Source organism: Maniola hyperantus, chromosome 26 (genome assembly GCF_902806685.2).
Source record: "Maniola hyperantus chromosome 26, iAphHyp1.2, whole genome shotgun sequence".
Taxonomy (NCBI): domain Eukaryota; kingdom Metazoa; phylum Arthropoda; class Insecta; order Lepidoptera; family Nymphalidae; genus Maniola; species Maniola hyperantus.
The window spans coordinates 662,333-679,323 of NC_048561.1; the positions used below are offsets into that span (position 1 = coordinate 662,333).

The 16,991-nt window shown below is 39.2% G+C and overlaps 2 protein-coding genes across 2 annotated transcripts in view; both read left to right on the top strand.

Moving 5' to 3' along the window:
- Nucleotides 1-15,484, top strand: part of LOC117994139 (AT-rich interactive domain-containing protein 5B-like) — a 102,324-nt gene extending 86,840 nt beyond the window's left edge. Inside the window, exon 14 of the mRNA XM_034982024.2 lies at nucleotides 15,136-15,484. The gene's annotated coding sequence lies outside the window, so the exon portion shown is untranslated. The remainder of the gene's footprint in view (nucleotides 1-15,135) is intronic.
- On the top strand, nucleotides 11-15,484 carry U4-U6-60K (U4-U6 small nuclear riboprotein factor 60K). Its single transcript, XM_069507527.1, has 14 exons — nucleotides 11-487; nucleotides 900-1,009; nucleotides 1,610-1,704; nucleotides 2,664-2,822; nucleotides 4,320-4,425; nucleotides 5,183-5,253; nucleotides 6,776-6,905; nucleotides 7,741-7,871; nucleotides 8,364-8,494; nucleotides 10,738-10,822; nucleotides 11,919-12,060; nucleotides 12,875-12,944; nucleotides 13,601-13,722; nucleotides 14,700-15,484. The coding sequence occupies exons 1-14, from the start codon at nucleotides 322-324 to the stop codon at nucleotides 14,790-14,792; spliced, it is 1,611 nt and encodes a 536-aa protein (XP_069363628.1). The 5' UTR covers nucleotides 11-321; the 3' UTR covers nucleotides 14,793-15,484.
- Nucleotides 15,485-16,991: the final 1,507 nt, after the last annotated feature.

Sequence of the window (16,991 nt, forward strand, 5' to 3'; positions counted from 1 at the left end):
ATATTTTTGTATAAAAGTTGCTATAGGTATTATCTGAAATCATTTAATTGTTCAAAAAAAAAAATGTTCTAGTATTCTGAAAATATTATGTAATATTTTGTTACCAAAATTCACTTCCATTCACGTCAAATGAAACGTATTTTTAACCGACTTCATAAATGGTAATTTGAAGTTTGGAGCAGTTGTTTGTTTGTAAAACTTCATTAATTTTGTTTTAAAATTTATATACTAATTAAGCTTTCAAACACACAATAAGATAAATACAATACGTATAAAGCAGTTGCCAATTGTATAGTGAAACAGGATAAAGTTAACCTCAAAATGTCTGACGATGATGATGATGTTGTATTGGTGAAGAAACCGAAGCATGTGCATTATGGATCACTTGAGGAGCAGGAGAAGGCTCGCCTGGCGGCTTTGGCCGCAGCCGCCAAGGAGGGAGTGGAAGATGGTGGAAGAGAACTTGGGGATATTCAGATTTCTAGCGGTAAGTTTTGGGTAATATTTCCGACTGCTCGTTTTATGGTGAGTGCTGCTGTCTTTCATAGGTCCTGGGTTCGATTCCCGGCTGTGAAAATATGGTAATTTATGATAGTTTGGTGTAGAGTTAGCTTACATCCTTTTGTCCCGGAAAATCAACAGTTCCCATGGGATTTTTGAAAACTAAATCCTCAAGGGTGAAGTCGTAGACAATTGGCATCACATGAGTCTGCAGAAGCCGCTGGATGGCGGCGGCGCAAGTCTGTTGCATGTGGAAGTCCTTACAAGAGATCTATCTCCAGCAGTACACATCTATCGGTTGATAATAATGATCAAATCAAATCAATAATTCATTTGTTGTTGATTTTTTATGATGACAATGAAAGAGGCGATTACTGTACTGTTCCCAATGTTTGCAGAATACATGGAGCTCGAGGAAGAAATGTCCAGGGACAAAAAAGCTTTGCTGGAGGAGTTTGAACGGAGACGCAAAGCTCGCCAACTAAATGTTTCCACTGATGATGATGAGGTATACAATCATAGCGACACACCTCTGCTTTGCACATGTAGTTTATTACAATTTTCATAGGGATCTCTATTTTTTCTGAAAATAAAATATAGCACATGTCACTAAGGAGTATGTATGTAATGTAGCTTTCTACTGGTGAAAGAATTTTTTTAAATCGGTTCAGTAGTTCAAATAAACCTCTTTTTACATGATAAATCAAAAATTATTATTATTGATTATAATTATTTATATTTATGCATAAAAATAAATAAAAATCTGTTTTAGAATGTACAAGTAAAACACTTTCATATGATACCCCACTTGATATAGTTATCTTACTTTTAAAATTGAAAATACTAATTATTTGTACATGAACACATTTTTTTTTTGTGATGCAACCACAAATTCACTGTGTTCGGATTTTTCCCCGAATGTCTGCTATAAGACCTACCTACCTGCCAAATTTCATGATTCTAGGTCAACGGGACCCCTGGGACCCTGTAGGTTTCTTGACAGACCGACAGGCAGACAGACAACAAAGTGATCCTATAAGGGTTCCGCTATTCCTTTTGATACCTCAAAAGGAATCCCTAAAAATTTCTAGCAATATTGCTTTTCCAGGTTCGTAGGAGTCTCCGACAGTTGGGTGAGCCAGTGTGCCTGTTTGGGGAGGGGCCGGCCGAACGGAGAGTCAGATTGAGAGATCTACTCAGCTAGTAAGTGAAATTTCTTTGTTGTTTGTTAGATTTGGACCTACCTTCCTGCCTGCAATTTCATCATGGATTTATAGGAACTCTTTCTCAAAAGCAGGCGAGAAAGAGACCTGACTGAAATTACATATTTTTAATTGAAACTTACAAAATACTAAATAATGATTAGGAAGCAATGATAGCCTAGTGGTTAGAACATCTGCCTTCTAATCGGAGGTCGGGGGTTCGATCCCGGGCACGCACATCTAACTTTTCGGAATAATGTGCGTTTTAATTAATTAAATATCACTTGCTTTAACAGTGATGGAAAAACATCGTGAGGAAACCTGCATGCCTGAGAGTTCTACATAATGTTCTCAAAGGTGTGTGAAGTCTACCAATCCGCACATGGCCAGCGTGGTAGACTATGGCCAAAAACCCTTCTCACTCTGAGAGGAGACCCACACTCTGTAGTGAGCCGGTGATGATGATGATGATGAAATAATGATTATAATGTCCCAAATTTTGAGAGCATGTTTCTGAGAAGGAGCAATCCTAGATTTAGGGGACATTATATGAAGCTACAATATCAATTGCCATCGTCAAATCCATTAAAACACTTTCTGACCAACAGAGTTGTTCACATATGGAATAAATTGGCTAAGGATGTGGTTATGTCAAGTTCTGTTAACCTTCAACAATAGATTTGACAACTCAAACTCAAACTCAAATACTTTATTCAGAATTGGTAAAATTTTACGCTTCTTGATTGTCATAAATTAATATTTGTAAGATGATATGATATAGTGGTGATAATTAATACGTACTTAAAACTAAAGCTATGAGGGTTCCGAACGCGCCCAGGCCTGAGAAGAGCCCACAACAAACTCAGCCGGGTATTCTTTTTAAAAGTTGGAGCACTTCTGAAAAGGACGCACACATCAGCGAAAGCTGCCAAGTCTATCAAAAATAATAATCTTCTCCAGCCTTGGTGAAGATGCAATCCACAAGAAGTTAGAAGAGGAAGAAGCCAGGATAGAAAGAGACAGAGGACGGGAGGGTACCTGGTACCACGAGGGTCCTCCACAATTGAGGGATGCGAGGCTCTTCATAGCTAGATATTCCCTGCCGAGGGCCAAGAGGAGGTAAGGTTTTAAGAAATCACTCATTTCGCTCACTTCCCTACCTACCCAAGCAGTTAGCGTACTTCAATCTTGATTGCATCATCACTTACCATAAGATGAGATTGCAGTCAAGGGCTAACTTGTATCAGAATGAAAAATAAATAAAAAATCTTGTTAAGCCATGCTATCCATGCTTCCATACTTAATATTATAAATGCGAAAGTGTGTCTGTCTGTCGTTTTTGTCAAGAAAAACCTACAGGGTACTTCCCGTTGACCTAGAATCATGAAATTTGGAAAGTAGCTAGGTATATAGCAAAAGCAAGGAGAAAAAGATCTGAAAACCATGAATTTGTGGTTAAATCACAAAAAATAGTTTTTAAATTTGTTCATGAACAGTAATTAGTATTTTCAACTTTTAAAGTAAGATAATTGTATCAAGTGGGGTATCATATGAAGGGCTTCACCTGTGGATTCTAAAACAGATTTTTATTTATTTTTATGAATCATTGTAAAGTAAAGTAAAATATGCTTTATTGTACACCAAAACAAAAACAATAGACATATAACAAATACAGCATGTACAATAGGCGGCCTTATCGCTAAAATAGCGATCTCTTCCAGGCAACCTTAGGGTAGAGGGTATTATAAAAATTAAAGAAAGCGGAAGGGGTGTACTAATTAAATAAAGTAAATACACATAATATACGTATGTATATATATATATACTAGCTTATGCTCGCGACTTCGTCCGCGTGGACTACAAAATTTCAAAACCCTATTTCACCCCTTAGGAGGTGAATTTTCAAAAATCCTTTCTTAGCGGATGCCTAGGTCATAATAGCTATCTGCATGCCAAATTTCAGCCCGATCCGTCCAGTAGTTTGAGCTGTGCGTTGATAGATCAGTCAGTCAGTCAGTCAGTCATTCAGTCAGTCAGTCAGTCAGTCAGTCAGTCAGTCAGTCAGTCAGTCAGTCAGTCAGTCAGTCAGTCAGTCAGTCAGTCAGTCAGTCAGTCTCCTTTTCCTTTTATATATATATATATAGATAAATGAAAATACAACAGTAAATAAAGGAATAGGCATTGTGTTTGATTTATCGCGCAAAATATCGAAAATTACGACTGTAGTACGGGACCCTCGGTGTGCGAGGCCGACTCGCACTTGGCTGGTTTTTCTTATATGAATGAATGAATGAATGAATGAATGAATATTTATTTATAACTAAATTTTTACATTTCACTTAAATGGAGTCCTGGCTCCTAAACTAGGAGATCGCCGTATCTTAGGAGCCAGTGCCTTCCCATACATATTGGTTGAACTTAAAAATTAATTAATAACAAATACAAAAATTGTGTGTGTGTGTGTGTGCTTGTATGAATGTGTGAGTTGCTATGTGTGTCTGTTTTAAGGTCAAATGATATCAAATTATATTTAGATATGTGGATTTTTAGACATTTTTTAAGACCATGCTTCCTTAAATGTGTGATTTTAAATGTGTGTATTTGAATCTGCACCAGGCTAATGAAAGCCCGTGAAGAGTTACAATTGGCGGGCAGCGTCCGAGCTGCGGCCAAGCAGGAGTCGCAGAGGAAAGCCTCCGCCATGGCCATATACTGCAGTCAGGTAAAGGCTAACGGCGGTTACGCACTCATCCGATCCAGTGACGGATTTGCCCTAAGGCCCAGTAGGCCCGGGCCTAGGGCGGCTAGCAAAAAAAATTGCGCCTGCTGCGCTCGCGCTCCTATTTATCATTGTATTATATTTTACTGACAAATCAAAAAGTAAATTTTTAACCCCCCCACTATGGTTAATGGGTGTTGAGAAAGGAGCGGCTGGTACTTACGAAATCCTGGGGCCTAGGGCGGCCAAGACTGCAAATCCGTCACTGATCCGAACAGAGTCCGTGAAAATACGTTCCTTTTTTTGTTTTTAGGGTTCCGTACCTCAAAAGTAAAAACGGAACCCTTATAGGATCACTTTGTTGTCTGTCTGTCTATCTGTCTGTCTGTCTGTCTGTCTGTCAAGAAACCTACAGGGTACTTCCCGTTCACCTAGAATCATAAAATTTGGCAGGTAGGTAGATCTTATAGCTGACATTTGGGCAAAAATCTGAAAACCGTGAATTTGGGGTTAGAAATTGTGGTCATGAACTAATAATTAGTATTTTCAACTTTCGAAGTGAGTGACTATATCAAGTGGGGTATCATATGAAAGGTCTTCACCTGTACATTCTAAAACAGATTTTTATTTATTTTTATACATCATAGTTTTTGAATTATCGTGCAAAATGTCGAAAAAATACGACTGTAGTACGGAACCCTCGGTGCGCGAGCCTGACTCGCACTTGACTGGTTTTCTTTAAAAAAGTTGTATATTTCAGATTGGTGATACAAGACCTATCAGCTTCTGCAGATTCAGTAGCGATAGTCAAATGCTGATCACATCTAGCTGGTGAGTCCATCCTCAAGATGTAATGATGATCCTAGAAGCTGTGATAGCCTAGTGGATAGGACGTCTGCCTTCTAGTCGGAGGTCGGGGGTTCGATCCCGGGCACGCACCTCTAACTTTTCAGAGTTTTGTGCGTTTAAAGTAATTAAATATCACTCGCTTTAACGGTGAAGGAAAACATCGTGAGGAAACCTGCATGCCTGAGATTTTTCCATAATGTTCTCAAAGGTGTGTGAAGTCTACCAATCCGCACATGGCCAGTGTGGTAGACTATGGCCAAAACCCTTCTCACTCTGAGAGGAGACCCATTCTTTGTAGTGAGCCAGCGATGGGTTGATCATGATGATGAGCCACATTGCCAATGTATTCCGACAGGTGGCGCATAAGCGAAACGGTCATTGAGATACAGTGCGACAAGGCTATCTCGGCACTTGAATGACATTGACAGGGGGGCGCTGTTGGAGAACAAAGGCTTAGAATATTCAAACAAGAACAAAGGGAACACTTGACAGCAACGTTAGTTACGATTTTCGCCACGCGTCAAGATAGCCGTAGCTTGACGACCTCCCTGGCGCAGTGGTGAGCGCTGTGGTCTTATTAGTGGGAGGTCCCGGGTTCAATTCCTGGCAGGGGTTTGGAATTTTATAATTTCTAAATTTCTGGTCTGGTCTGGAGGCTTCGGCCGTGGCTAGTTACCACCCTACCGGCAAAGCCGTGCCGCCAAGCGATTTAGCGTTCCGGTACGATGCCGTGTAGAAACCAAAGGGGTATGTATGGGTTTAATAAAAACTGCCATACCCCTTCCAGGTTAGCCCGCTATCATCTTAGACTGCATCATCACTTACCATCAGGTGAGATTGCAGTCAAGGGCTAACTTGTATCTGAATAAAAAAAAAAAAAAAAGCTGTAGGTGTAAAGTGGTGATAATAAAAAGAATACTGGCTGAGTTGGTTGTGGGCTCTTCTCAGACCTGGGCGCGTTCAGAACCCTCGTAGCTTTAGTTTTAAGTACGTATTAATTATCACCACTATATCATATCGTCTTACAAATAGAAATTTATGACAATCAGGAAGCGTAAAATTTTATCAATCCATATCCATACTAATATTATAAATGCGAAAGTCTGTCTGTCTGTCTGTCTGCAAGCCTTTCACGGCCCATCCGTTCAACCGATTTTGATGAAATTTGGTACAGATATAGCTTGCAACCCGGGGAAGGACATAGGCTACTTTTTATCCCGGAAAATTTAAGAGTTCCCACAGGATTTTTAAAAACCTAAATCCACGCGGACGAAGTCGCGGGCATCAGCTAGTTCTGAATAAATGATTTGAGTTGAGTTTGAGTTTTGAGTTTAGCCTTGTAGCACTGTAGTATACCTGTATATGTGTAAGTGTATACTATCTCAGTTGACATATAAAGTTAAAATGGCGAGTGAGTTCTCATTTTGTATGCATTATAGTACTGTAGTTTGATTTGAGATTTTTGATAAAAACTTTGATTTGAGAGATTTTTGTCCCCCTCTAGGTCTGGTCTGGTGAAGGTCTGGTCTGTCCCGGATTGCATCCCGCTGCAGACCCTCAAGGGTCACACCTGCAACGTCAGCGCGGCCAACTTCCACCCTCAAGCAGTTCTGCCACCACATTGGAGGCAGAAGGTAAGCTTGGCAGAAAATATTGTTTATCGACCTTTAGAAAGAGACAGCGATTTGGTAGAGCGTTGTCTCTGTCGTTGAGACCGACAATACGTCACATAGAAGGCAATCGGGGTATGAGGCGAGGGGCCGCCCCCCACATCCGCACGTTGATATGTATTTAAAATTATAAGCAAACTGGCTGACTGACTGACTGATCTATCAACGTACAGCTCAAACTACTGGACGGATCGGGTTGAAATTTGTCATGCAGATAGCTATTATGACGTAGGCATCCGCTAAGAAAGGATTTTTGAAAATTCAACCCCTAAGGGGGTAAAATAGGGGTTCGAAGTGATCCACGCAAACGAGGTCGCGGGCATATGCTAGTAATAGTATAGAAGTACTAGCTTCTGCCAGCGGCTTCGCCCGCGTGGACTACAGGAAACAAATGGCATTTTTTTAGCTATTTCTTTGAGGGTAAATAACTTGAAAAATGACGGACCCACTTAGGGGTGAAATTTCGAAAAATCCTTTCTTAGTGGATACCTACGCTTTAGAAAGAATAGACCCTCCAAATTTCATGTCTTTAAAGACCAGCGGTTTAGGCTGTGCGTTGATATATATGTCAGTCAGTCAGGACTTTGAATTTTATATATATAGATAGATAAGATATTGTGGCTAATTCCATTGTGCATAATCTCTAAACTAAACTAAAATGACACATCTAAATCTATTGCTATCCCTTTCATAATGTTGCGTGCCTAAAAGGATAGCACTAGATTTAGACCTGTTAATTTAGTTTAGTTTAGAGATTGCGTACAAGAGAATTGGCCCCATTCTCTCTTCTCCTTTTTAGATAGAACAAGAGAAAGAGAAAAAAGAAGATGATTCGACAGAGGTGATGGACACAGGAGAGGAAATGTCAGAGGCATGTCAGATGGCGTCTTGCGCGTACGACGGTTCCGTACATCTGTGGAACTTCAAAACGTAAGTCACATCTCATCTCCCAAATAGAAACTGGCTAAACAGTTTAAACATGGCTAAACAGTTTCATTTTTTTTTTCTTTTTTTTTTAAAAAGATATAAATAAATATATAATTTTTAAAAAAAAAGATATAAACAAATATAAATAAATTTATTTCATGTGTAGATCACTAAGACTTATAAGAAACTTTGTGTATATTTTGTTCGAATAGTATAAGTTATTAGTCATAAGTCTAACTTGTAATGCGCTTTGGCACTAGCTGTAAGCATATCAAGCATCTATAATAAAATAAAATAAAAAAGAATATTAGCCATGTTAAATGACTAATATTCCCCTTTCCTCTCCAACTAAGCGTCAGGCTTGTGCTAGGAGTAGGTACGACAATAGTGCAACGGGCGGGGTTTGAACGCGGACCTTTCGGTTTTCAGTCCACTCCTTTACCCGTTGAGCTATTGAGGCTTTCAGTTGTGTTTATATTGTTTTCTTTGTTGCAGCGACTCCCCGCTAGCGTCGCTGAGTGGTCACGAGCCCAGACGCGTATCCCGAGTCGAGTTCCACCCGTCCGGCCGGTTCCTCGCCACCACCGTGTTCGACAACTCCTGGAGGCTGTGGGACCTGGAGACGAGTGAGTACTATTTATTCGGATACTCTACCACCGGTTCGGAAAGCAGATTCTACTGAGAAAAGTCAGCAAGAAAAAAAAATTCAAAATGTAAGCAAACCATATTGGTTCAATCATCCTGTTACAAAGATACAAAACGGATGTTTATTATTTTTTATTTTATTCAGACACAAGTTAGTCCATGACTGCAGTCTCACCTGGTGGTAAGTGATAATGTAATCTCAATTTAAAAAAAATAGCTCAGTGGTTAAAAGAGCCTCAATAGCTCAACGGTTAATGGTGCAGACTGAAATCCGAAATGTCGCCGGTTCAAACCCCACTCGTTACACTATTGTCGTACCTACTGCTAGTCATCATTGCATTGACTAATATTCTTTAAAAAAAAAGAAATAAGATGGATGCGGGCTAACCTGGAATGGGGAACACCCCTTTTGGTTTCTTCACGGCATCGTACCGGAACGCTAAATCCCTTGGCGGCACGGCTTTGCCGGTAGGGCGGCAGTGACTCCGAGTGGCCTACTTACGCAACGTTCGTTGACCTCTAGCGTCAGTAGGATGTTTTATTTGCAATACATCGTAAACTATTACAAAATGTTAGATTTTTTTTATATTTTTTACGCGTTTTTAGGGTTCCGTACCTCAAAAGGAAAAAGGAACCCTTATTAATAATCATTTTGTTGTTTGTCCGTCCGTCCATTTATCATTTATTAGGGCTCCGTACGTCAAAAAGAAAAAGGAACAAAACAGGTCATTGAAAATTACCTATCAAAAAAACCGGTCAAGTGCGAGTCAGGCTCGCGCACCGAGGATTCCGTACTACATTCGTATTTTTTCGACATTTTGCACGATAAATCAAAAACTATGATGAATAAAAATAAATAAAAATCTGTTTTAGAATGTACAGGTGAAGCCCTTTCATATGATACCCCACTTGATATAGTTATCTTACTTCGAAAATTGAAAATACTAATTATTAGTTCATGACCACAATTTAATTTTTTTTGTGTGATGTAACCACAAATTCACGGTTTTCAGATTTTTCCCCAAATGTCTGCTATAAGACCTACCTACCTGCCAAGTTTCATGATTCTAGGTCAACGGGAAGTACGCTGTAGGTTTCTTGACAGACCGTCAGAAAGACAGAGAACAAAGCGATCCTATAAGGGTTCCGTTTTTCCTTTAAAGGTACGGAACCCTAAAAAGGGGAAAAATACCCTATTTACTGTTAAGAAATTTTAGTAAGCCGCGTCACCGCTGCGCCGATGTGCTTTGGGCATTACAATATATTATGTCAAGATAGTAAATATTTAATCTTCTTAAATATATAAAAGAAAAAGGTGACTGACTGACTGACTGATCTATCAACGCACAGCTCAAACTACTGGACGGATCGGACTGAAATTTGGCATGCAGATAGCTATTATGACGTAGGCATTCACTAAGAAAGGATTTTTGAAAATTCAACCCCTAAGGGGGTGAAATAGAGGTTTGAAATTTGCGTAGTCCATGCGGACGGATTCGCGAACATAAGCTAGTTACATATTGATAAAATTAAATGTAACATATATTATTATGTGGGACAAGATAATAATTATTTACTTACATGTAATTAAATAACAAAGTTATGTAAGTGTTCATGTTGTTAGATAACAATAATTATCTAATTAACCTGAAAATTCTGAAAATTAACCCAAAACAACACGCCGACCATCTCTACATAGTATAAAATAAAGTCGCTTCCCCCGTCTGTATGTATGTATGAACGCGTAGATCTTTTAAACTACGCAACGGATTTTAATGCGGTGTTCACCAATAGATAGAGTGATTCAAGAGGAAGGTTTATAGCTATAGTTTGGTTCTCAAAAAATTAGAGATCCCTAGAGAAATTGAAATAATGTGAATTAGGTCGGAAAAAAATCCTCTCATCTGAGAGTTTCCGTGGCAATGACACCTCACTGACACCACATTAGTATCTACATTGCACCCATGCGAAGCCGGGGCGGGTCGCTAGTTAAATACTATACTAATTGAAACGTGTTCAGTTTTTGATAAAAAAGTAAAAAAAAATGTCGTTATAATCATTAAATTCCTCAATAGATTGTGGGTTAACGGCATTTTTAGGGTTCCGTACCCTACCCTACTATTCAGGCTTCATCTAGTTCATTCTATCTGTGTCATAGCTATTTTAAAAACTATAAGCACTATAAAGTTACAATCTATTATGAGTCTTATTATGTTTGTCATAGAGACTGAAGTCCTACATCAAGAGGGTCACGCGAAGCCGGTATACAGCATCGCATTTCAGGAAGATGGATCTCTTGCTGTCACGGGGTAAGAGTTATTATTACCCCAACTAAAGGATAAAGGAGTGGACTGAAAACCGAAAGGTCGCCAGTTCAAACCCCGCCCGTTGCACTATTGTCGTACCTACTCCTAGCACAAGCTTGACGCTTAGTTGGAGAGGAAAGGGGAATATTAGTCATTTAACATTTCTTTTAAAAAAAACTATATTTGCCTCTTCTCTACTTCTTCTTTTTTTTTCAATTTATAGACTAGCGCTTGGCTGCAATCATACTTGGTGGCAAGTGATGATGCAGCCCAAGATGGAGCGCGCTTGCCTAGAAGATGCCTATTCACTCTTGACTTGAAGGTACCCATATTATAATTGGAGGGGAAAACTGATGCTGGAAGGGTGTTCCAAATCTTAGCGATTCGAATTAGAAATGTGGAGGCAAATCGCTTCGTACGTATCCGTGGAATTTCGACTTCGTAATTTCTTCCTGGCCTTATGCCACGCTACGTGGGGTCAGTATATGTCTTCTTCTTCCACTCACTTCTGTCATCCGTCAACGCATAATCTTCCTCTTTTACACGCATATCCTCTTACACACAATCCATCCACCTTTTCTTCGGTCTTCCTCTCCTCTTTTTTCCTTCCACATGCATACTTAAGCCTCAATAGCTCAACAGGTAAAGGAGTGGACTGAAAACCGAAAGGTCGACGGTTCAAACCCCGCCCGTTGCACTATTGTCGTACCTACTCCTAGCACAAGCTTGACGCTTAGTTGGAGAGGAAAGGGGAATATTAGTCGTTTAACATGACTAATATTCTTTAATAACATTATTTTAGTGACATGGCTCGTACATACATTTGCTCGTAATTTGGCTTTTATTAAACCGCTGTCAAAACTGTAAAGTAGACTTTTACCGCACAAGTGCGTTAAAAATATTACCGCACAGTAGACCACAGACAAAAACCGTGTGCTGTGTGATAAATAAATGTTAGTAATTTTAATGCATTTGGACACCCGACTTAATATCTGTTTTGAGACTAGCGTGCCGCGGCGATTCGATTAAAAGCGCTTCGACTTTAATTTCCGACTTTGCGCACTAGTAACGTAATTAACTATTATTTATTTAATTTTAGTGGTATGGACGCCTTCGGCCGTGTTTGGGACCTAAGGACGGGGCGATGTGTGATGTTCCTTGAGGGTCATTTGGGCCCCGTGTTGGGGGCGGACTGGGCCCCCGCGGGGCACCAACTGGCCACCGCCGCGGCTGACCATCAGGTAAGTTTTTGAAACTAACTGACTGATATCAACTTACAGTTCGAGCCGCTAAGTCTAGAAACTTTAAAAATAAATCGTTAAGTGCGGTTCCGTACCACCGTAAAAGATTGTCATTTTTAATATTTTTTGGCGGCTATTTCGATAATTGTATATATTTGTTGTTATATATACGACACTATCATAAAATAATAAATTGTTTAACATAAGTTTAAACCGTGCATATATAGTCCATAAAAAATTATTCCTAATGCGCCATTTTAACTTTTTATGTCAAATTTCATGTCCAAAGAACGAAGTTAGTCCTTATTCTAAAGGCGAAGCGTACTTTTGACATGACAGTTGACCTATAGAGTTAAAATGGCGCGTGAGGAGTCATTTTAAAAATAAAATAAAATGTTTTTATTTCGACCAACAAAAAGGATTATATTACAAATACAAATACAAATACAAATTATTTATTTGCTGATTGTAGGTACATTTATAAGTTGTCAATTACAATTTTTGTTTCGAGCTACAATCTACCATACTATGGTGTGCAAATTTGAATAGGTACACAAATAGAATTATTAATAGGAATCCTTACTACACTACAACAATAGGCAACACAACAATTATTTATTAATACAATAGCTCAAATATCTCATTATTAACATATTATTCATTATAATTAATCAATTATTATTATATTGGTGTTAGTAATTACACAAAACTTAAACCTATTTGTTAGTAAAATATCTATAACTATTTAAATTAGGACAGGATTTTGTACGGACTATATGTAGTTTTTGTGAAAACCCCGTTTGTTTTGCTTCAGGCTAAAATCTGGGACCTCAGGAGGCGAGCGCCCATATACACCATTCCAGCACACACACATCTACTGAGCGGTGAGATAATCTGCGTTGTCTATTTAATTATTTAATAAGGTAGAGCAAATTCGAACAGTAAAGTGCGTTTGGGCCAATTAGTCACAGTACGTGACAGGTCGAGATGACAATCGGGGTGAGATGCCCCGCACACCCGTACAGGCCCGCGCTAACCCCGTGCGGACGAGCGCGGGTGACGTGCGGGACGTCCTCTCATACTCCAAATTGCCATCGTCTACTATCAGTCGCGTACTAAACGCGACTGATAGTAGACGACCTATCTACGACGACTTACCTACGACCTGTAAGTGCGAGCGAAACAGGCGGATAACTCGACGACTCAGTTTAAAATGCGTCGACTATAGTACTCACCCAATCCTTACTCAAAACATTCATTCAGAGTTCAATTTTTTTTTGTTGGTTGAATTGCCAGTAAAAATTGTACTAAGTTTCAACTCAATCGGATGAACGATGCGCGAACGTAAAGAAAACGAACACATTAACATTAATTGAACATTTTTTAAAAATTTGCTGAGTGGAGTCCATTTTTGTACCACACACCACACCACACACAAATAAGATATTTTGAGTAATTTTATAATTATTAATTTTATATGTGTACTTTCTGTGGCACCAAAATACACTTTAAACACTTTTTCTTTCTTTCTAATTTCCAGATGTAAGATATCAAAAAAGCCATGGTCACTTTCTGCTGACGTCATCATACGACAAAAGCGCCAAACTATGGTCGAACCCCGCCTGGCATCCTTTGAGAACCCTTTCTGGTCACGACAATAAGGTATACAAGTTTCCAATAAAGCTCATAAAGTGGCTCTTATTACACCGTTGTCAGTACAGGAAAGTAGTTATTACCGCACATGTGCGATAATTACTTAATTAACCTGTAACCGACACACCACCAGTGGCGGATATGCAGTCTTGGCCGCCCTAGGCCCCAGGTCATTTTGTAGTACCAGCCGCCCTTTTCTCAACATCCATTAATCATTTCCGTAGCCAAGAGTTGATGGAGGGGTGGGGGGGGGGGGGATTAAAAATTTACCTTTTGATCTGTCAGTAAAATACAATCCAACGATAAATAGGAGTGCGAGCGCAGCAGGCGCAATTTTTTTGTTACTAAATACAAAAAAAAGGGATTTTGTCACGATTGGCCGCCACTAAAATCTAGCCGCCCTAGGCCAGGGCCTACTGGGCCTTAGGGCAAATCCGCCACTGCACACCACCATGAAATCACAATGTACGCGGCGCCACTAGTACTTTAATGTAAAATGTAAAATTAAGTTGGCAACACTCGCGATTATTACGTGTGAGTAAGCCGAAGTAACAATGTCGGCCCTGTCTTTGTTATAATATAAATTTAACATAGTGAGTGATTTTCATTTAACAAAACGCCCAAACCACGCCTAGGACCTCTCCGCTGGCACATCCGCTACAACCGCACATGTGCGATAATTACTTAATTAACCTAAAATTAATAGAGTCTGACAAATAAAAGTAGAGACTGAAAAAGCGCGATATATTCAAAAATATCAGTATGGTACCCCAAAATTAGTATAAGAGACCATAATAACTTAATTTGATACTTAACTTAAGAATTCCTTATTTTCTTTTCTGTTCTATCAAAATAGGTTATGCCAGGTGTGTTATACTAATTTTGGTGCTGTCATACTAATATTTTTTTAATTTTCTGCGCTTTTTCAGTCTCCACTTTGGTTGGTCCTTTTCTGCTCCCAAAAATAACACTCTTGTTATTCGCAGGTTATGAGCACGGACATTTCCATGGACAACAAGTACATAGCGACGTGTTCCTACGACAGAACCTTCAAGCTGTGGGCGCCCGACCTTGCTTAGCCTTTCTACATCAAACTATAAATAACATCATCTTCATCATCATGATCAACCCATCGCCAGGTCACTAGGGTCTACAGAGCACGGGTCTCAGACTGAGAAGGTTTTTGGCCATAGTCTACCACGCTGGCCAAGTGCGAATTGGCAGACTTCATACACTTTTGAGAACATTATGGAGAACTCTCAGGCATGCAGTGGCGTGCACAGGGTATAAAGCCAGGGTAGGCATTTAAGTTGGTACTTATTTATTGGCAGGTCATAATGAAGAATAAGCACTGAGCTAGTTCTACTAGGGTAAGCAGTGATTTTATGCCTCTATGACCTGCACGCCACTGCAGGCATGCAGGTTTCCTTACGATGTTTTCCTTCACCGTTAAAGCAAGTAATGTTTAATTACTTAAAACGCACATAACTTTGAAAAGTTAGAGGTGCGTGCCCGGGATCGAACCTTCGACCTCCGAATAGGATAAGTAATATAAGTAGGTACTAGGATAAATAATGTAACCTTATAAAAATAAATTTCCGCACAAATTGACCTATGCAGGACCGTGCGGTAATATTGTATTATCGCACATGTGCGGTAAAATTGTATTATCTGTCCATTGCCTTCAGTTGCGTTGGTTATTCTGGTTTTTCTACCAATCAAACTGTAAATATCACCTGATGACAATGGTAATAAATGATATTAAAAAATATTTCAGTGTTTTATTTATAACAAGCTGCCCTGGCGAATTTCGTTTCGCCTAACAGTCGATTCAAATTTTGTAATTTTTTCTCTCCGTAAGAACATATAGTAGATAATCTATGGTAAGAACCATCCCCTTAGTTCAAGGAATATTATAAAATCAGAATTTGCGAAATCGGTTCAGCTGTTCTCGAGATTTGCGATCAGCAACACATTTAGTGATTCATTTTTATATATTATAGAAATAGAGATATTAAGAGATACATATTATCAGTTATTAAACAAGGCTATCCCTTTCACATATTGCTCCGTGCGGAAAAGGACACCATTAGATATACCTACAGTCGCCAGCAAGATGAGGATTACCAGTGGCAGTGAGTGAGAGAGAATAGCGCCTAGAGATACCAAGCGTACTGCATAAATACCTACTACTCTAAAGCTGGTTACAATACCTACCTGTTTCTTCCAAGATACCTAAAGGTAGTGCAGAAAAGCGCATGATAAATTGTAAACATACATCGAAGTAAACAATACGATTGTAATAGCATAAAATATTCAAGAAAATAAAGTATGATAAGGCTGTATGGTGTACGATCATTGCCTGACCCATAAAAAGCTCGATTTAAAAAACAAAATGTCAAATATTAGATAATGATGTGAACGATCGCAAATAGCTGAATCTTTTTATATGACTCTTTTTTTTGGATATGAGTGGCAAAGTTAAATATGAACTAAATGACCGTGAGCAATTTATAGACAAACTTGTTGAGTCTAAAGAACAGCTGAGCTGAGACGTTTAATAAATGGCACGAATTACGTTACAAGGCACTTGGCACGATATTGAGCCAACTGTTTAGCCCCCCATCAATAATTAATGCCACTCTCTGATGTGTTGTTACGAGTAGGGCGATTTCGTAAAACCTGCATCAATCATTATTATAATCTCAATTGCTGTGATTGGCTGAATTTGTGCTATTGTCGTTGCAACAATGCATTGTAGCCAATAGTGAGCGAGCGTCAACCAATCTGAGATGATTGCGATCGTGTCATTGTAGCTGTCATTCTACCGCAATCGTGCAGGTGTTTGCTAGTTGCATACACCTAATAACCCTTTTTCAATATTGTTGATCACTAGCTGATGCCCAAAACTTCGTTTGCGTGCATATAGGTTTTTTGAAACTCCCATCGGCATTCTTTGATCATTCTTTTATTTTCAGGGATAAAAAGCCTGTGCGTTAATCCAGCTGCGCGATTGCGGTAGAATGACAGCTACAATGTCACGATCGCAATCACCTCTGATTGGTTGACACTCGTTCACTATTGGCTACAATGCATTGTTGCAACAAGAATAGCACAAATTTAGCCAATCACAACAGCTGAGATTGTAATAATGATTGATGCAGGTTTTACGAAATCGTCCTACTGGATATACCTACATATAATTTATTTCTCTGTTCCAAATTTCAGCCAAATCTGTCCAGTAGTTTTAGCGTGAAAGAAAAACAAACATACAGTGT